Source organism: Chiloscyllium plagiosum, unplaced genomic scaffold (genome assembly GCF_037043375.1).
Source record: "Chiloscyllium plagiosum isolate Xiang-an unplaced genomic scaffold, Cpla_swu_hap1 HiC_scaffold_10, whole genome shotgun sequence".
Taxonomy (NCBI): domain Eukaryota; kingdom Metazoa; phylum Chordata; class Chondrichthyes; order Orectolobiformes; family Hemiscylliidae; genus Chiloscyllium; species Chiloscyllium plagiosum.
In genome coordinates this window covers 70,643,653-70,665,144 of record NW_028270148.1, presented here as the reverse complement: position 1 = coordinate 70,665,144, position 21,492 = coordinate 70,643,653, and the positions used below count along the sequence as shown (strand labels likewise).

General features: G+C 39.6%; 2 protein-coding genes across 2 annotated transcripts in view; both read left to right on the top strand.

Moving 5' to 3' along the window:
• Positions 1-14,327, top strand: part of sft2d1 (SFT2 domain containing 1) — a 67,400-nt gene extending 53,073 nt beyond the window's left edge. The window contains exons 6-8 of the mRNA XM_043696110.2: positions 616-674; positions 7,712-7,741; positions 12,038-14,327. Coding sequence (XP_043552045.1) covers positions 616-674; positions 7,712-7,741; positions 12,038-12,077 — 129 coding nt within the window. The 3' untranslated portion in view covers positions 12,078-14,327. The remainder of the gene's footprint in view (positions 1-615; positions 675-7,711; positions 7,742-12,037) is intronic.
• A 4,705-nt stretch (positions 14,328-19,032) lies between these two features.
• prr18 (proline rich 18) lies at positions 19,033-20,988 on the top strand. Its single transcript, XM_043696820.2, has one exon. The coding sequence runs from the start codon at positions 19,123-19,125 to the stop codon at positions 19,735-19,737; it is 615 nt and encodes a 204-aa protein (XP_043552755.2). The 5' UTR covers positions 19,033-19,122; the 3' UTR covers positions 19,738-20,988.
• Positions 20,989-21,492: the final 504 nt, after the last annotated feature.

Below are 21,492 nucleotides of genomic sequence, written 5' to 3'. Positions count from 1 at the left end.
GAGGGGCTGTATTGGAGTGGACAAAGTTTAACAATCACAAAACACCAGGTTATAGTCCAACAGGTGACTAGCTACCTGACTAAGAAGCAACGCTTTGCAAACTTGTATTTCCATATAAACCTGTTGGACTCTAGCCTGTTGTTGTGATATTTAATTTTAACAAAGATTGTTTATATCTGTATTGATGAAATTCAGAAAATACATATCATTGTTTAGATTTGCTTAATATAATTAGTGTGACTAATATTAGGAATTGGCAAAGTTAAACAATGCTGTTGGAATGTGTGTTAGCAAATATGTGTGGAGCACAGTGTACTGCTTGGCATTGGTTGATTAGAACACAAGATCACAGCAGCTTGTTGGTATTGCCGATTAGTCTGGTTTACTTTTTAGATCATTTATATTTTGTCTGGTTTTATTCCATTTTTATATGTTATTATTCTGTAACATGAATGTCATACTTCATGATTTTCACTACTTTTAACATAAACTACAGTGGAAAATAAAATGTTGGTATACTTTCCTGTTGTGGCCGTCAGCTGATTAATTATATGTTGGATATTATTAACCTGTTGATAAAGACCGGACAATCAAACAGCTTTTCTTTTCTTCCAGTGGCACAAAAAAGGACTAGCCCTTATCTTCTGTATATTGCAGTTCCTGGCAATAACTTGGTAGGTAAGACCCATCACAGAATGCTACTTTAAAAAAAAGATGAGAACAAATGTGGTCCTGTATTTATCTCTGCTATCACTTGATTATTGTTACTGTTAAGGTTGTAATTTTCATTTTAGCATAGTCACATATTGGAAAACTACAGACTTTCAAATGTGTGCCTTTTAAACCCAGGTGGCTTGTTTCTTTATTCAATTTGTACTAATCAAACGTTACATTGTTTTTAGCCATTTTAAGTTTTATAGATATGCTTGATTTCAGTATTTCAAATGAGTTATTTGGGTGCAACCAAGATCCCTCATTCCAGAAATTGTTTCCACTTAGCATACAAATTTCAAAGCCTGCTCACAAAACAAGCAAATTACTTCTGCTTCCATCAAATCCTTCTCTTCACAAAGCTACAGAATAACACTATTTTAGCTTATCTATCGAAGCAGCTCTATTGAACAATAATGAAGGAAGAAAAGGTAGCAGTATAGTTTTGTTTCACAGCTAGTTTATAAATTGCAATGTACTCTTTGCAATAGAAAATAAAAATTCAAGTTTTATGTTAAGCTAAACTTTAGTTCCCTTTTAACAGTTTTTATTGTATGTTTTATCTTGCCAACTATTGAACTCGAATTTAACCCAGAAGACACAAGCAATGACAACATATTGCATTTTTATTGTGCCTTTTAATAAACTCACCAAACCTCCTCCTCCTACAGCACCTTCCAAACCTGTGATCTGCAAGACCACAGATGCTTAGGATCGCCACAATCTCGGAGTTCCCCTAGAAGCTGTACATCTTCCTGATTTGGAGTGATGTTGCTGTTCTCTCATTGTGCTGGGTCACGATTCTGGACCTCCATCCATAACAATAATTTGGGTCTCCCAATACCCCAAAAACTAAAACGATTCAAGACAACAGTTCACCACCACCTTCTTCACAGTGTTTTGTGATAGGAGATAAATGCTAACCTGGCCAGTGAAGCCCACATCTTATGAACAAATATTTTTTAAAAAGCTTAAATTAACTTGCAAACCGTTATTGGCAGGTAATTTGGAAAAGTGTTAAACAGCCTTAGGGTTAGCACTTGACCCTGTGGTAGTCAGTTGGTCAGTCCATGCACTTCTCCCTTGTCCAGTATCATCTGTTGTGAAGGGCTATTTCAACAACTGTCCTGACCCAGATTAAAAGTACTCCAGTCTGCTTTAGGAACAGGCTGTAGTGCCACACTGTAGAGTAGGTGGCTGAGAGGTATGGTGGCACAGTGCTGTTTCATGTTCTTTTGGAAGCTGTTCCCAGCATAGGTGGAGAGTACTAAAAATTGATCTCACATGCTGTCCCCATAACGGAAGCCAGCTTCAACAACATTAAGAGTAGTCTCCACTTCTGGAGATATGTTGCAGGATAAGACACTCAAAGTTCTTAAACCAAACGGGAAGTAGCACATGGTGTGTGTCGTATTGAATTCTTCAAAATCGTACCCAGTGCATTCTCCCTTCAGGATGCCAATGCCAAAAAAGAATTGTATAATTGCATGGATAAAAGAATTGCATGGATTGTCAGACTCTAAAATATGATTCCAACTATACACTTAGAAGTGACTCTCAATAGAACTTGGAGCTTCTGAGAATATCTAAAGAAGACAGCAGCAAAGCTCAAAATCAGAGCAACATATTAACTAAATCTGTTGGATCTATATAGGGTGCTGCCTCTACTACACTCAGGACCTCTGTCCTTGACCTATCAGATTCTGCAACAGACTCATCGTGTTAACATTCAATTGAGTATAGCAATGCGCATGAGTAGTAGATTCCAGTTATGATGTACTTTGCATTCCGTTGAAGCTCAAAATATCTGTGAACTCTGCCAGACTAGAAGAATAGATTATCACAGGCATATCTTGCTGACATTCAATTGAATGCAACAATGTGTATCAGTGCTTGAATCTTCCACTCAACATCTCTCCCCTGGCTTCCTGTCCTCTCAAACATCCCTGTCCCACACAGTCTATTGAGTGACAAATCTCACAAACTGATTGAAACCATTCATCTTTATCTTCAACTACTGTGACACAAAGCTGGGTGGGAGCCTGAGCTGGGAGGAGGATACAGAGGTGTTGCTGTTTGATTTGGACAGCTCAGTAAGTTGGCAAATGCAGTGTAATATGAATAAATGTGAGGTTATCCACTTTGGTAGCCAAAACAGGAAGCCAGGTTATTATTTGAATGGCTGTAAATTTAGAGAGGGGAACGTTCAATGAGACTTGGGTGTCTTTGTGCGTCAGTCATTGAAAGTAAGCACGCAGGTGCAGCAGGCACTAAAGAAGGCAAACTGTTGGCCTTCATAGCGAAAGGATTTGGGTACAGGCACAAGAAGGATATCTTAGTGCATCGATGAGGCCACATTTGAAATATTGTGTGCAGTTTTAGTCTCCTTTTCTGAGGAAGGATGCTCTTGCTATAGAGGGAGTGCAAGCAAAGGTTTACCAAACTGATGCCAAACATATGAGGAGAGTTTGAGTTGGTTAGGATTGTATTCTTTGGAGTTCAGAAGAATGAGTGGGGAGGGTAAATTTTATAGAAATTTTTGTAAAAAGGTAAATCTTAAAGAAACCTCTAACAGGAGTACACAGGTTAGATGCAGGAAGGATGTTCTTGATGGTCGGGGAGGTGGGGGGGGGGGGGTGCAGGAGTCTAGAACCTGGGGTCATGGTTTAAGGATAAGGAATACACCTTTTAGGACTGAGATGAGAAATTTCTTCACATAGAGAATGATGAGCCTCTGGAATGCATTATTGCAAAGTGGTTGAGGCCAAACATTGTGTTTTTAAAGAAGTAGCTAAAGGGATCAAGGGATATTGAAGGGTTTGGGATTAGGATATTTAGCTTGATGATTAGCCATGATCATAATGAATGGCAGAGCAGGCTCAGGGGGTTAACTGGCCTGCTCCTCCTCCTACCTTCTATGTGTCTATGACCTGTTCAATCCATCTACTGCCCATCATATGATCAGACCTCCTTGGAATGCAGGAATGGGAATCACAGAAGTTGCTAGCAAGGTCCTTGTAAGAAATCCCATCTGTCAATTGTAGGCTTTGAACTACAGTCATTCCTCCGTATCCGCGAGGTTTATGAGAACCCCTGTGACTAATGAAATTTGCAAGTGCAGAGCTTGTTTCAAAATAAGTCTAAAAATTGCCGATACAAGTTTTGCCCATGGATATTGATTTCTGTTGTTATTCTTTGGTGCAGAAAGGCCAAATTTTGATTTCCCAGATACTGAGGATTTGCTGTATCAGGGTGACAGTAGTCTTTGAAAACAGTTTCAGAACAAGTTGAAGGCTCTATGCAGCCAACCTCTGTTACGTGTCTGTGGAAAGACACAATATTGCATTTTACCAGGGAAATGTACAGAGTAAGTGGTAAATTAACCACATTGATCAATAAATAAGGAGGATACTGCTGGGCTACAGGTTTTTCATTTGCTAAATAAAGTAAATTGACATATTTAGTATTAAAAGATTCAGTTAGATAGCCCCTTCACGTTTTAAACTTGAGTTTTTTGTCTCTGCATCCATTGTTAACAGAATTTCTTTACCACTAATGACTACTCACAGCCTGATAAGCAGTGTCCACCTTGTTTTTCTTTTGCTACAATGCAGCGTAAATCATTGTAACGCTTTAAAGATTGTTGTGGCAACCACCTATAACAGTACCATTGCAAAAGCTGGAGCCACCAGCAAAAGGAGCATGTTATAAGATTTCGCAAGCAGATAATCATTCTAATCTTTTAACAGAAGGAATGCCTGTGACAAGAGCCTTGCTGCATTACAATGGTTTGGTGATAAAGTGAACTTGCATTTGATTTGAACTGATATAGTTGGCAGTACACTGCATCTATAAGTATTAGTGCACCAAGAGATTAATTTCACAATTATTTACTTTGAAAGGAAATTGAGAAACAGCAACAAATTAATGTTTACTATTAAGGTGGAGAACATGGACTAGTAATGTGTCATCTAATATTTTGAATGTAAAGGCAGTGTTACTAACTAAATAGAAGTTAAAATATATAACAGAAATAGGACATTACATGTTTTTGTATTCCATGTCTCTCAGTCACTTGTAACAACCATTAATTTATCTAATTTGCAGTTTGCTAACCAAGCCTGCAAAATACTGAACAAAAGTAATCAGTTACATGATTAAAATACCTCAAAGTTATGGAAGAGCATATATGAATATAATTCTGTCCTTTTTTTTTGCTGTTCCAATATCATAGCACTTTTTTGTTGTCCCTATATCATTTGTTGTATTTTGTTTACAAATTTCATCTATTATTTCTTTAACTTAATTGATTTTATCCAGTCATTATTTTCTGGTCTGCCTCTTCTCGCTACTGCAGTTACTAGAGTCATAGAAATGTATGGAAACAGATCCTTCAGTCCAACTCATCCATGCCAACCAGATATCCCAACCCAATCTAGTCCCACCTGCCAGCACCCGGCCCATTTCCCTCCAAACCCTTCCTATTCATATACCCATCCAAATGCCTTTTAAGTGCTGCAATTGTACCAGCCTCCACCACTTCCTTTGGCAGCTCATTCCATAAATGTACCACCCACTGTGCGAAAAGGTTGCCCTTTCGGTCTCTTTTATATCTTTCTTCTCTCACCGTAAACCTATGCCCTCTAGTTCTGGACTTCCCCACCCCAGGGAAGAAACTTCATCTATTTATCCTATCTATGCCCCTCATGATTTTATAAGCCTCTATAAGGTCACCCCTCAGCCTCCGATGCTCCAGGGAAAACAGCCCTAGCCTATTCAACCTCTCCCTATAGCTCAAATCCTCCAACCCTGGCAACATTCTTGTAAATCTTTTCTGAACCCTTTCAGGTTTCACAACATCTTTCCGATAGGAAGGAGACCAGAATTGCACGCAATATTCCAACAGTGGCCTAACTGATATCCAGTACAGCCGCAACATGACCTTCCAACTCCTGTACTCAGTACTCTGACCAATAAAGGAAAGCATACCAAATGCCTTCTTCACTATCCTATCTACCTGTGACTCCACTTTCAAGGAGCTATGAACCTGCACCCAAGGTCTCTTTGTTCAGCAACACTCCATAGGAACCTTGCCATTAAGTGTATAAGTCCTGCTAAGATTTGCTTTCCCTAAATGCAGCACCTCGCATTTATCTGAATTAAACTCCACCTGCCACTGCCATTGGCCTATTTCATCAAGATCCTGCTGTAATCTGAGGTTTTCTTCACTCTCCACTTCACCTCCAGTTTTGGTGTCATCTGCAAACTTACTAACTATACCTCTTATACTTACATCCAAATCATTTATATAAATGATGAAAAGTAGTGGACCCAGCATCGATCCTTGTGGCACTCCACTGGTCACAGGCCTCCAGTCTGAAAAACAACCCTTCACCAGTACCCTGTGTCTTCTACCTTTGAGCCAGTTCTGTATCCAAATGACTAGTTCTCCTTGTATTCCATGAGATCTAACTTTGCTAACCAGTCTCCCATGGGGAACCTTGTCGAATGCCTTACTGAAGTTCCACTAACTTGATACCATCTGCAAATTTCTGTTTGTTTTCTGAATCCCAAGTCCCTGATGTAAATTGTACAGCATACTGGTCTCCATATTGACCCTGGAACAGTTATGTCTCCATCAGACGCCAATGTCATTACCTTAGCAAACCCGATTGTTCTCCAACCTCTTCTGTTAGCTGTGTCACAAATCACAAAGGCCATTCACTCAATGCTGCCTGCACTGGTTCCAGCACAGATTTATTCTTAGTTGTTCTCCCTATATCTGCATGGATTTCCTCCCACAGTCTAAAAATGTGCAAGTTAAGTGAATTGGCCACGCTAAATTGCTCCATAGTGTCAAGGGATGTATAGCCTCAGTGGATTAGCCATGATAAGTGTGGGGCTTTGGGGGTAGAGTAGGATGCTGGGTCTTGGTGGGATACACATCAGAGTGGGCACAGACTTTATGGGCCAAAATCTTTCTACACTGTAGGGACTCTGATTCTTATGTCCTTACTCTACTAGTATCTTTTTCATGTGGAACTTTGTCAAATGTCTTTTAAATGCCCGAATAGCATAATGAACTTGAGCCATTGTCCCATGTTTATTAGCAATTTACCATCATATAGTAATGTAAATTTCAAACTGTCTTGATGCTAATATCTTTTACAAAGCAAACTTTAAAGGCTTAAGGATGTCAGTAGAAAATAAATCTTAGCATATTTTTGGTGTATTCTGATGCATTACCAAAATTAATTTGCACTGTTGTGAGAACTGTGGTTGTCGATTTGATAGTTTTATATTAAGCTGTTAGCTGAACATTTTTATAATGATACAAACTGGTTGATAGGGTCATGTGGCACAGTGAAAGTGTCCTTATCTCTGAGCCAGGACTCTGGTTCAAGTGCCTCCTGCCTTGCAGTTACGTCATAACACACTTGAACAGGTTAATTAAACTTAACTGGTTGACGTACCTGAAACAATTCCATACTATGACCTGGTTATTCAACTGTTTCACTAACCTATTGTTCTTTAATGAGGAATTTTCTTTTCCCTTTTGTCATCTAGTAAGTCACCATTCTTTACACAGGGTATTAAGTGATATGTTGCAATGCATCAAAGAGTGCAAGTGCAGACAAAATCAAAGGGTATAGATCTAGTTGAATTCCTTCCATAGTTATTTTATTGTGGTTAATGAAGCCAGATATCATGGAGGTGCATATTTTTAATGAGTTAATACAAAATTACTCTTAAACAAAACATACCATAGTCGCCATAGTGCATTTCCTTTGCAAACCAAATTTACAGAACTATTCTGAAGCATTAAGCCTTAATGAGGCATAGTGGATATTTTCTCCAGTGGTTAATTTTTGTTTCTCTTTTCCTGCAATGGAGATACTTTTCATCAAGATGCTACAACCTTTCCTACTTTGTGACAACCTAATGTGGATTTTATTCAAACCTTAATGAGATTTATAACTTTCTCCAATTTATTTTTCAGGTATAGTCTGTCATACATTCCCTATGCAAGGTGAGATTTTGGAAAAAAAGCCATTTTATGTTAGATATACAAGTATGGGCCTGAAAACAGTTTACTCAGAATGTGTTTGTTTTATTGTAGCATTTGATTTTAAGAAAGTAAGAAATAAGAATAGGCATACAACACCTTGAGCTTACAAAGGCATTTATTAGGATCTTGTGTGACTTTCTATATCAACTCCATATGTCCCAATCCCTATACTCCTCGACTTAGTTTTGGGTTCTTTGATATCCAAGCATCTTAATTTTGAATGTACTCAACAAGTGAACATCCATATCCTCGACTGTAGAGAATTCCAAAGACACTCAGCCCTTTGAATAAAAGGTTTTCTCATTATCTGAATTCTAAACGGGCAATACCTTCTCCTGGGATCCTAGTCTAAATTCTCTATCCCAGGAAATCAGTTCCTGTAAGTCGTGTGGTACAAACTAGTGTCCTTGTTTTTGAAATGGCTTTGTACAATCAAGCTAATGGGTACAATAATATCATGCACAAAAATTGCATTTATTGAAGGAGTGGAAAAGAATATAAATTATGTTACCACATTGTGCTTCTGGGATGTGAGTTTGTAATTAGGAAGTCTCCTCTGTATGCTCCTCTAAACATCTTCATGCAAAATCAGCAAACTGCAGATAGGCATATCCTTGTGTGAGAAAGGAAAATATCTCGCTGCACATGCAAAATTCAAATTATCATGAGCTGATCTTGGTTTTGGGTCAAACTTTTTATATCCTATTGTGCTTTTTTCATTAGTTATGTTAGAACATTTTACTTTATACAGACAAAGCTGCAAATTATTCCCTATAAATCATCGAAACAGGGTGTCCTGGTAGAAGTGTCATCACCCACTGGGACAGAACAGCTTTCTATGCTTCGGGTATTTTACCATCCTTCCGCCCAAAATTTAGGGAATCTTTGTCCTTGACTATTTACATTGAGTGCTCAGGCTGGGTTAGTATATTCCACCACACTGAAAATGAGGTCAGAATCTGCCTCTGTTTTGAAAAGTCACTCTTCTCAGAGGAAAGATGATATCTAGCTGACTAAACTTTTCAGACAAAAAGTTGATATAGAATTCCTGTTCCGAACTCGTCATTTTTTATCATTTATAATACTGAAGTATTTTAATAATGGATTCTACTATTATTGCTGCTGAATGAATTTATATATAACTGCAAAAACTGAAAAAAAGCACACATTCCTTTACCTAAATTAATGTCACAGATTATACAATGGTTAAAAAATTAATCTGGGGAGACAGTTTTGGGGAACAAGGAAATGGCAGAGGAGTACACGGTTATTTTGTGTCAGACTTTCTGGTGAAAGCTACTTCAAGTATTCCATAGGTACGAAATAAAGAATTAAGTATCATCATCCTCACTAAAGAGGTAGCTACAGAGACTGATGCATAAGTTGAAATTTTCCAAAAATCGTTGGATTGGCAAACTGTCAAAAGGGAGGGAGAGAAAAAGTTGGCAACTGTAGTCTGCTTAGCCTAACATCTATTGTTGTAAATGTACTGAGATCAATTGAGAAAGTAACAGCAGCATGCTTGGAAAACCATAGTATAGCTGAAAATGTGTTGCTGGAAAAGCGCAGCAGGTCAGGCAGCAACCAAGGAACAGGAGAATCGACGTTTTGGGTATAAGCCCTTCTTCAGGAATGAGGAAAGTGTGCCCAGCAGGTAGGGAGGAGGGACTTGGGGGAGGGGCGTTGGAAATGCGATAGGTGGAAGGAGGTCAAGGTGAGGGTGATAGGCTGGAGTGGGGTGGGGGCGGAGAGGTCAGGAAGAAGATTGCAGGTTAGGAAGGCGGTGCTGAGTTCGAGGGATTTGACTGAGACAAGGTGGGGGGAGGGGAAATGAGGAAACTGGAGAAATCTGAGTTCGTCCCTTGTGGTTGGAGGGTTCCTAGGCGGAAGATGAGGGGCTCTTCCTCCAACCGTCGTGTTGCTATGGCCTGGCGATGGAGGAGACCAAGGACCTGCATGTCCTTGGTGGAGTGGGAGGGGGAGTTGAAGTGTTGAGCTACGGGGTGGTTGGGTTGGTTGGTCCGGGTGTCCCAGAGGTGTTCTCTGAAACGTTCCGCAAGTAGGCGGCCTGTCTCTCCAATATAGAGGAGGCCACATCGGGTGCAGCGGATGCAATAGATGATGGGTGTGGAGGTGCAGGTGAATTTGTGGCGGATATGGAAGTATCCCTTGGGGCCTTGGAGGGAAGTAAGGGGGGAGGTGTGGGCGCAAGTTTTGCATTTCTTGCGATTGCAGGGGAAGGTGCCGGGAGTGGAGGTTGGGTTGGTGGGGGGTGTGGACCTGACGAGGGAGTCACGGAGGGAGTGGTCTTTTCGGAACCATAATATAATCAAGCAGAGTCAGCATGGCTTCATGAAAGGGAAATTATGTTGAATAATTTGTTAGAATTTTTCAAGGAAATCTCAGTCAGAGTGGATAGAGAGGAGTGAGTAGATATGTTGTATTTAGACCTTCTAAAAGGTGTTCGACAAGACACCTCATAAAAGGTTAGGTCATAAGTACCAATTGTTTTGGAGATAGTATATAGGAATGCATAGCTCATTGGAAAATAGATTAGATTAGATTAAATTAGATTACTTAGTGTGGAAACAGGCCCTTCGGCCCAACAAGTCCACACCGACCCTCTGAAGAGCAACCCACCCATACCCATCCCCCTACATTTACCCCTTCACCTAACACTACGGGCAATTTAGCATGGCCAGTTCACCTAACCCGCACAGTTTTGGACTGTGGGAGGAAACCGGACACCCGGAGGAAACCCATGCAAAACGGGGAGAATGTGCAAACTCCACACAGATAGTTGCCTGAAGCAGGAATTGAACCTGGGTCTCTAGCGCTATGAGGCAGCAGTGCTAACCACTGTGCCACCGTGCTGCCCAAATAGGCAGGAAACAGTGGGAATAAGGATTCTTTTTCAAGTTGGCAATCTGTAACCAGTGCTGGGATCAGTGCTGGGACTGCAACTGTTTACTAATGACTTGGAGGAAGGAAGTGAATGTACTGTAGCCAGATCTGCACATGACACAAAAATAGGTGGAAATGCAACTTGAGATGGATACAAACAGTTTACAGAGATATTAATAAGATGAGAATGGGCAAAAAAGTTAGCAAGTGGAGTTTAATGTGGGAAAATGTGAAGTTGTTCATTTTGAAAGAGAGAACAAAAGAACGGAATATTATTTAAATGGAGAAAAACTGCAGGAATCTGTAATTCAAAGGGACTTAGTGGTACTTGTGTTTTAAGCACAAAGCTAACAGGCAGGTGCAACAGGTAATCGGGGAAACTATTGGAATGTTAGCCATTATTTCAAGGGGGTTGGAGTATGAGAGTAACAAAGTCTTACTGTAACTGTACATTGTATTGGTGAGACCACATCTGGAGTACTGAGAGCAGCTTTGGTCCCTTTTTCAAATAAAATATACTGTTTTATTAGAGGCATGATGTGGAGATACCAGTGTTAGACTGGGGTGGACAAAGTTTACAAATCATGCAACACCAGGTTATAGTCCAACAGCTTTATTTGTAAGTACAAGCTTTCGGCGCGCTGCTCCTTCATCAGGCAGTTAGTGGGGTAGGATAGGATACAAAATTTACAAGTAAAAGATCAAAGTGTCTTACAACTGATGTTTCTATTAGACAAACCTAGATGGCTGTTCGGTCTTTACTCACTTAGAATGGGGATGCAGGTTTTGATTGATTAATATGTAAATCCCAGAATTTTTCAAAGTCACAGCCCTGAGATAACTTAAGGTTTTATCAGTGGAATAAAAAAAGTGACAGCTCAGCTCAGACAATGCATTAAAGTTTGTCTGTAATTAATCAAAACTTACACCCCCGTTCTGAATTATTAAAGACTTAACAGCCTTCTAGGTTTGTCTAATACATTGCATCAGTTGTATGACACTTTGATTTTTTACTTATAAATTCTGTCTCCTATGTACCTGCCCCACTATGTACCTCACAAAGGAGCAGAGATGCAAAAGCTTGTACTTTCAGACAAATCTGTTGGACTATAATCTGGTGTTGTGTGATCATTACAGGCCGAACAGAGAAGGTTCACTCGTATGATCCTGGTATGGAGGAATGTTTTACAAGCAAAGGCTAAACAATTTGGGACTCTGCACTGGATTTAGAAGAACATGATTTCATTTAAATATACAGGATTCTTAAGGGGCTTGACAGGATAAATGCTGAGTTAATATTTTCCCTCTCTGAGAAAGTTCTTGCTTTCCTAATTCATTTTTGTTATTTTTAAGGGATGCTGTCATAAAGTGTTGCACTTCCTGCCTCGGATAAATCTGGAAGATGGAAAAATAGACCAGAATCGGATATTTCCAGAAGGTTGCTTGTAGCCGGGGGAAGGACTGCCTACTGTACATTTTGTTTCTTGGATGACTCCTAAATACTACTCATTGGATTATTACATAGAAAATGATGTAATATAAATTTGTTTTAAAAATGTCTGTTGCACATGTTACTGATTATATGCTGTTCCAAAGAATCAAGTTTTTGTCCTTAGTTAAGGATTTTTCATCTTTTATATAATTGTTTCATATTTAACATCATTCCATGTGCTTATATTACCTGTGTTTTATTTGCATTACTGAGCAAATGAATTTTGCTTATGAATTTCAAAGTGGAAAGCTAATAATTGTAAGCAGCATTTATTTAGCAAAGACCGAATCTGTGTGCTACTTTAAAGTGATTATTGCTTATACTATAAAGGGAGCTTGTATATAAAATTGAACCACTCAAATAATAACTCTCTTTAGATAAAAGTTACTGTGTTTTTATTTGCTTAGTACTTGTTAATCTCATTTGATGTTTTGCTTTGCACACATTAGTTGCAGCGTTTGTCTACAATTTCTGCACTAAAAAGAAAGTAATTAATGTTATGTACTTTAAGATGTCCTTGAAAAACATAGGAACAGAAATAGGCTATGCCACTTCTTGGGCCTATTCCTTAATTTAATTAGGCTATGAATGATCATAGAGATGTACAGCACAGAAACAGACCCTTTGGTCCAACTTGTCCATGCTGACTAGATATCCTAAATTAATCTAGTCCCATTTGGCCCATATCCTTCTAAACCCTTCCTATTCATATACCCATCCAGATGCCTTTTAAATGTTGTAATTGTACCAGCCTCCTCCAAATCCTCTGGCAGCTTATTCCATACAAGCAGTACACTCTGTGTGAAAAAGTTACCCTTTAAGTTCCTTTTAAATTTTGCCCCTCTCACCTTGCCATCTAGTTTTGGACTCCCCCCATCCTGGGGAAAACACCTTGGTTATTCACCCCATCCATGCCCCTCATGATTTTATAAACCTCTATAAAGTTATCCATGAGCATTATTCAACTGCCTTTGATACCTTTACCTACAGATGTCGTGATCTTGGTTATGATCATTTTAATTGATCTGATCATTTGCCATTTTGAAGATAATTGTTTCATGTTTCTACGATCCTTTATGTGAAGCAGTGCCACTTGATTTCCTGATTTTAAATAGCATGACAGACATTTTTAAATTATGCCATATTGTTTTGGATTTCCCTGTCAGAGAAAATAGGTTCTCTTCATTGACTCTATTTGAATCCTTTTATAATTGTAAACTCATTTTGATTAGAACATCCCTCAGTCATACAAATTTAAGGGAATACTAACCGTGTTTGTGTGACCTGTCACTCTTATTTAATACCAACTCCCAAGTATCATTCTGGTGAATCTGCAGTCCAACCTGAAGTGCCGTACCTAAAATTAAAAGTCCTCCAAAGAATAAAAACATGCTTTTTATAAAGCAGTTTTATCTATGAATACATCTTACGTGAATGCTTACCACTGGTTTGTTCCTTTGTAGGTTTGTGAAGAAAACCATTTCGAGCAATCCTATTTTGAAGTCCATTTAGCACCTTGTGTGGAGTGACTATACTGTCAGCCTGCGGTACAGTTTTGTTGAGTTATGATTGTTGTCTTGCCTCTCCTCCAACCATTTTGCTTGGCTTTAGCGAATCCTGTGTTATGGATTATTTCTATGTAAAGCCTGTACTTCAGATAAACACTGATGAGATCAATTTAAAGACCTTTTATGACAAAAGATTTCTTTGAAAAAAAATTATACAGGCAGATCTATTACAAACCCAAATCTGCTTGGCTGACTTATCTGTCATTATACCGAGGAAATATGTTTTCAATCCGTGCAGCTAATTTCCATGAACTTCAGTCGTCTTTTTAAAAGTCTGAAGTGGAGCTTCTGAAAATCCAAATAAATTACGTGCTCCGAACAACTAAATGCGCTAAATTAGTCAACTTTTCGAATTCTTGTCATCTGATCAGTCTATTCTTTCACACTATATATTTCTTTATAATCTTTGCACACTCAAAGACTACAAGGATGTTGCCAGGGTTGGACAGTTTGAGCTTTTGGGAGAAGTTGAATAGACTGCAGCTGCTTTCCCTGGAGCATTGGAGGCTGAGGGGCAACCTTATAGAGATTTAAAATCATGAGGAGCAAGAATAGGATAAATAGACAAGGTTTTTTCCATGGAGATGCAGAGTCCAGAGCTGGAGGGCATAAGTTTAGGGTGCGAGGGGAAAGCTTTAAAAGGAAACTAAAAGGCAAATTTTTCATGTGTGGTGGTGCATGTATGGAATGAGCTGCCAGAGAAAGTGCTGGAAACTGGTACAATTACAACATTTAAAAGGCACCTGGATGACTATGTGAATACGAAGGGGTTAGAGGGGTATTGACCAAATGCTGGCAAATGGGACGAGATTAATTTAGGGTATCTGGTCAGCATGGACTCATTGGACTGAAGGGTCTGTTTCCACACTGTACATTTCAATGACTGTGACTCAGAGGAGTTCATGAAATACTCAAATATTTCTCCAACGTGAATTTTTAACACTATTTCACATTAGTTATGCCTTAACATTGCATTATCTGTTTGTAAAATGCATGAAAGTGGTTTACCACATTTTTGTAAATATGTGGCTTTTTTTAACCAATTTTCTACCTTCCCCTCGTTAAGACATTTGCTCCTTGATGCGTTGAGATTTCACCAGTGATACTACACAACTTGTGATGGGCTTTACCGATGAATAGTAATGTGGTTGAACAATTTGTCACTCACCGTGGTCATCTCTGACCCATCTGATCCTATTTTCAATAGGCATCTGCACATGTGTGCATCCAACAGGGAATACTGAACACTAACCAGAAATGTGGGTCAGTGTTCCTCTAACTAGCTGGTTCATCACATTTGCATTGATAATCAATTTTGCTAACCAGAAATCAAACTTTCCTTGTGGTTTTCCTTTTCCATATGGTTTATCTACTCACCAAGTTTCTAAATTAGCATTGTAGGTATTTTTCTGTGAATTTCCTGGAATTAAGATTAAATTCTAACAAAAAACGCAGAATATCAGCTTCTGTTCTATGCCACCTCTGAGTAGATTTCAGTTCTGTCGAGAATAAAACCAGTGCAACAACTGATCAGATGCATTCTTACAAATTCCTTGCTGAGTGAACTATTTGTTGATCAGATGGTCACTGGTAATTAGACAAAGTGATTGCCACTGCTTATAATTTATCTGAAAGAGGTTGTGATTGACCTTTGATCCAGAAACACTGCAGTAAGGAAAATGTAATTTCTTCAGAAGACTGAAATCTGTAATTCCTGTGAAAAATGTTTGTGAAGGATTTTTCAAAATTTGCATTGATTATAAAAGGAATCTATTAGTTTGGTGCACGTGACCTTGATCTGGAAGTAGTCACAACAGAAAATTAGAGAAAACAGCTATGTGTATAACCGATATAAGTGTTGCAGCTGAAGAACTGGATGGTGTAGGCAATCTGTGTACAGATACAGATATGAAGAGAAAGAAAACAGACTTAAGGGAAAAAGGAACATACAATATTTAAATAAATGCTTTCAGGAAGTGGTCATTTTTTTGAAAGAAAAATAAAAATGAGCTTTAGGAGGCACTATGCAAGCTGGCTCAGTAGGTCTAAAACCTGAATAGCTCAGGGATAGTTTAGAATTATGTGATTACCCATAAGTTGCCAAAGTGAACAGTGGTGTTGGTTGAAAAGGAAAACAAATCAAGACTGTTGATCCACAGAAAAGGGAGCAATTGTAGAAATGTGCCTTACTGATGATAATCATAGCTATGAAACTTGAAGGTGGTGGCTATTATCAAAGAGTGCTATTGACCTACCCTACATGAATAAAGTAAAGCAAATTGTGTAACATGTGCAGTGCTACCATTTCAGAAATAATACAAAAATTTGTGGGTAAGACATTTTTGTTGTCAGCTATTTCAGCTAAAATTTGCCTTTAGTTGAAATATGTGACTGTTCATTAATTTCTAATTTGCATTGCTTCTGATTTGTATTTTAAAGTAAAAGCTGAAAAAAGCGCTATGACTAATTTCTCTTATGGGTCATTCAGTAGATACAATTATTTTGGTTTACTATTCCACAGCAAAGATTGTAACAAGATAGGAACTTTGATTTTAGTCACTATTTTATAGGCTCATTGTAGACACCAAATCAAAAACATTAAATGTCAATCCTAATGTATATAATACCAAATTTCTAGTTAGCATGCAGCAAAGCCAAGTTGAGACTGAAGATCCATTGTTGTTATGCTGCAGTCATTCTGCAATTTGATTGAAACAATGTAAAAGTCCTAATCCCACATCTATTTCCTAGTGAGAAATAGAAGTAAATATTCATATGTAACAAGACAGAGTTCCTATTGATACAAAATGTACAGGGACCAATGAAAAACGCCACACCGCTTTGGTTTTAAGTAAAAAAGGAAAATACCAACATGTCAAACAGCATCAAAGTTGTGAATGTGTTGATAACATCTTCTAAATCTGCAATCTTTACCACATAGAAGGATAAGGTAGCATGTTCCTTCATTGTTGCTGCATCGAAATCCTGAAGCTCTCTAACAGCACTGAGAGTGTCCCTACCCCTCAAGGACTTCAGTTGTCAAGGAATTAGCTCAGCACCACTGTTTCCTGGGTAATAAATTATGAAATTTGTAAAATCAGTGTTTTATCTGTTTAAAAAAAAATATTTTCTCATTTTTGTCATCTTGATCCATTTCCTATTTTCTTTCTTGATTATTAATAGGCAAAGGTTTTCATCAAAATTAAGTCATGCACACCTCAGAACAACTCCCACATGCTGTTTGAAGGTTTTGTAAACTTCCTTCACCTATTTTATGTAATGAATATTCACTGATGTGGTAATTAGATGCATGACACCATCTGAACCAGTGATTTAATCTTGTGATGATTGGATCCAGACTTTGAACTGAACTTTGAGGCAAAGTAAATAAGTTCCTTCAAACACTCCATAATCTGTGCCAATGTCTTTTTTTTTTCAGGCATAGACTCATCAGCTGCAATGAACCCAGATTTTCCTGAAGGGATTTGCAATGAATTTGTTGCAATTATATTACTGGCCACAATCACAAAGAACATATTCCAGCAACAAGCCATAAATATACAACAGACCAATTGACTGTATGGAGCAAATTCATAACTGTCACAAGTCAATTGGAAAGCCCCTATATAAGAATCAATTGTATTAGAAGATGCTGAAAATAGTGACAATAGCATTGGATTTATAATTCAGAATCCAAGCTAATGCTATATAGACATGGGTTCAAATCCCACCATGAGAGTTGGTGGAATTTAAATTAATTTTAAATGTCTGTAATTAAAAGCTAGTAATAGTAGAAGTTCATAGCTATCTTTGTTGTGAAAACTCATCTGATTCACTAATGTATTTTTAGAGAATGAAGCCTTCCATCTTTACCTGGTGTGGCCTATATGATTAACAGTATGTTAAAAACTAATAATACATTTCTGAAGAAGGGTCACTGAACTGGTGGAGGCTGGTACAATTACAACATTTAAGAGGCATTTGGATGGGTATATGAATAGGAAGGATTTGGAGGGATATGGGCCGGATGCTGGCAGGTGGGACTAGATTGGGTTGGGATATCTGGTTGGCATAGATGAGTTGGACCAAAGGGTCTCTTTCCATACTGTACATTTCTATGACTCTATAACTATGACTCTATTTCTCTCCACATGTGGTACCAGACATGCAGGAAAGGGGACAAAACGTCTGCAAACAAACCTACTAGCTTGGCGAACAGACCTAACAACAAATGCAAACAGCTCACTAGCTACAGATCTTCACAAAAACTTTAAACACTTGCTGAATTTCTCCAGAAATTTCTGTTTTTGTTTGTTTCAGATATCCAGCATCCAGAGTTCTTTGTTTATATTAATTAGCTATTACTAGATGTAGGTTTGCTCGCTGAGCTGGAAGGTTCGTTTTCAGACATTTCATCACCATATTAGGTAACATCATCAGTGAGCCTTCAGATGAAGCACTGGTGGCATGGTCCGCCTCCTATTTATGTTTCCTTAGGTCGGTGAAGGAAACCTAAACACATTTGAAAACAAACCTTCCAGCTAAGCGAGCAAACCCATATCCAGAACCTCAACCTGTGCTACAAATCTTCTCAAAACTCGATATTAGCTATTATACCAAGTTCTATTGAAACATCATTAACGTGAGATGTTAAGTCTGTTGCCTGGCCTGAGTTTTTTTTCCAGAATGTATGTTCTTAATTTCATATTTCATTATTCAGATTGAAAAAGTTGATTCTTTAAGATTAGCTCAGAACACTTGAATTCTGAAACTTATCTAGGCTCCTTTCACACTCTCAGTTGGCTGAATGTTGGTCTGTGCTCTTCCAGCACCACTGATCCTGAATGTTGGTCTGCAGAGTGATGCAACAGCGTGGGTTCAATTCTTGCACCAGCTGCAATTGCTACTAATGACTTTCTCTCTCTCTCTTCCCCCTCACCTGAGGTGTGCTGACCCTCAGGTTAAACCAGGCCTTCTTGCCTGGTAAGGCTATAGCAACTTACAACAAATTGGATAAATTTGAATCTCTGGTGTTGTTCGTGATATAATCTAATGTGTTGAGATAAATCTCAAAAATAGTTCAATGACAATCAAATCAAATTATTGTAACTACAAGTGAGGCAACATTAGTTATATACTTCATAATGTTTGGGACGTGGATGTTGATGTGAATAGCAGCATTTATTACCCAAACATATCCCCATTGAGAGGAGGAGGGGACAGCCTCAGCCCCGGGGGAGGGAGAGGAGCCCGCGGGAGGGACGGGAGCCTGCGGGAGGAGGGGACAGCCTCAGCCCCGGGGAACGGTAACCCGCCCCGGTATAAAGCGGGGCCCGTGCTTGCTCTCGGGTCACTCGATCCTGAGGGCGGCGGGGGTAATGAAGCTGGAAAGCTGTCCGAGGCCTCACCGAGCCGCGGTGTCCTTCCCTGCAGTGGCTCCAGCTGGAGGCTGCTGTATCCCCGGGAGGCAGCAGGAGATGGTGCGGGGGCCAAGGGCAGGCCCAGCGCCGCCGGCTAAGGACCGGGGCCGCTCCCGCTTTTCCACCTCGCGGCTGGGCGGCCTCCGACCGCAGGCTCCACCCGCGGGACCCAGGGCTCCGGGCAGCTCGAGTGAGAGCGGGCCCGCCTCCAGGTCGGCGGACTCGGGTAGAGGGAGTAGTGATACCTCACCCCGGAGCGGGCCGGTGGACAGCACTGGAGAAGGGGGCTTCTCCCTCAGCCTGACCCCCGAGGCCATGTTGCTGATCCAGAGGCGCAGCCTGGAGCTCCAGCCGCTGGGGGCCGGGAGGAGCAGGAGGCAAGGCCCGCGGTGGGCCGCAGCCGCCGATATCCGGGGCCTGGTGAAGATCTCGCTGCTCAATAACCAACACAAATACGACGATGTGGAGTATGAGGAGGAGGGCGGACCAGGTGACCCGGCGCTGCACCAGAGGTGCCTGGACTGGCTGCACGGGGTACAGGAGGCGGCTACCCGGCCCCGGACGCTCAGCTGACCGGTTCCGGGACCGGACACCAAACAGAGTCGGGGGTGGCTGAGCCCAGGCTGGTCCCCCACCCAGCTACACCGGCTAAGGGTGTGAGTCATCCCGCCCACACCCCCCGATTTCAGCAATCTCCACACTGCTTCCCTGTCTGAATGAAAACTGCAAATCCACCATCAACATTACTCTGGCTGTTTGCATTTTGTTTGAAATCTTCATTATTCCTACAATTAAAGTTTTAAGTTAAGGTTTACCCAGGATCCACAGAACAGTGCCCGTTAAAGAATTAAAAATGTAGTTCACTATTGAGTGGGAGAGAGGGTTGATGCTTATGTTACAGTAAAGTGAAAAAAAAGGTAATGTGCAAGAAAGGAACTATTCTTAGGAATATACTTCACAATGTTTGGGTACATTTTGTGCTCTGTCTAGTTTGGAGCTGCGTGACAGATATGATCTACCAAATATGTTTTGTTAAAAGTGAAATTGTTCTGGCTTGTCAAACAAAATATAAATATTGTGTGCAGTCCTGGTCTCCCTCCTATTGGAAGGATGTTGTGAAACTTGAAAGGGTTCAGATTTACAAGGATGTTGCCAGGGTTAGAGGGTTTGAGTTATAGGGAGAGGCTGAATAGGCTGTGGCTGTTCTCCCTGGAGCATTGGAGGCTGAGGGATGACTTTCTAGAGGTTTATAAAATCATGAGGGGCATGGATTGGATAAATAGACAAGATGTTTTCCCTGGGTTGGGGAGTCTAGAACTATAAGGCATAGGTCTAGGGTGAGGGGGAAAAATTTGAAAGGGACCTAAAGGGCACCTTTTTTTCACGTGTGTGGTGGTGCATGTGTGGAATGAGGTGCCAGAGGAAGTGGTGGAGGCTGGTACAAATACAACATTTAAATGCATTAGATGTATATATGGGAAGGGTTTTGAGGAATATGGGTCAAGTGCTGGCTAATGGGACTAGATTAGGTTAGGATATCTGGTTGGCATGGACAAGTTGGACCGGAGGGTCTGTTTCTGTGCTGTACATCTCTATGACTCTGATTGAATATGATATCACTGGCAAGAAATGGATATGACCTGTAATGAGAAGTGAGGAATGGACAAATGAGAGGACTACCAGAGCAAGACTTTATATTTATACCTGCTATCTGCTCGTGATGTGGACAACTGAATGTGCAAAGTGTACAATAAATCTAAAAATAAACTGGCTTATTTTGAATGTTTAACAAATTGTCATTAAAGCATTGCCGCATACAGTGCAGATCTTATACTTAATTACTTTTAGACGTAGATTAAATAATCTTTTCTTGTTAATTTTGAAATGGCTTTTAAAAATGAATGTAAGTGACTCGAATATCAAGAATTGCCATTTAAAATTGTGATTCAGTTGACACAAGTACATAATGAGGAATAGCCTATGAAAAATGTTTTACAAGAAATCAGTGATTTCAGGGAGAGATACATTTCAGCCTATTCAGGCCTCTGAAATTAATATACTTAAATGATAAATCTTGTAGTAATTTATTTTCAACTTCCAAGTTGCCTGTTCCTTTATATGTTTTGCAGATATTTTTCATGGATACTTAAAACTGTCCTACCCAAATTTTGGAACTTTGTTCTCTTACATATGATTTGAGAGTTTGTTTTGTTAACTTCTTGGAGCATTCAGTTTAGATTGATTTGAACCCATATTGCTCACAAACCACCTATCAGTGTGTTGGCTGAAGAACAAGCCATCCTTTGTACAAGCTTAAACATTTGAAGA

What these genes read in the sequence shown, in the direction of transcription:
- prr18 (XM_043696820.2), top strand. Translation starts at nt 19,123, where the DNA reads ATGAAGCTGGAAAGCTGTCCGAGGCCTCACCGAGCCGCGGTGTCCTTC.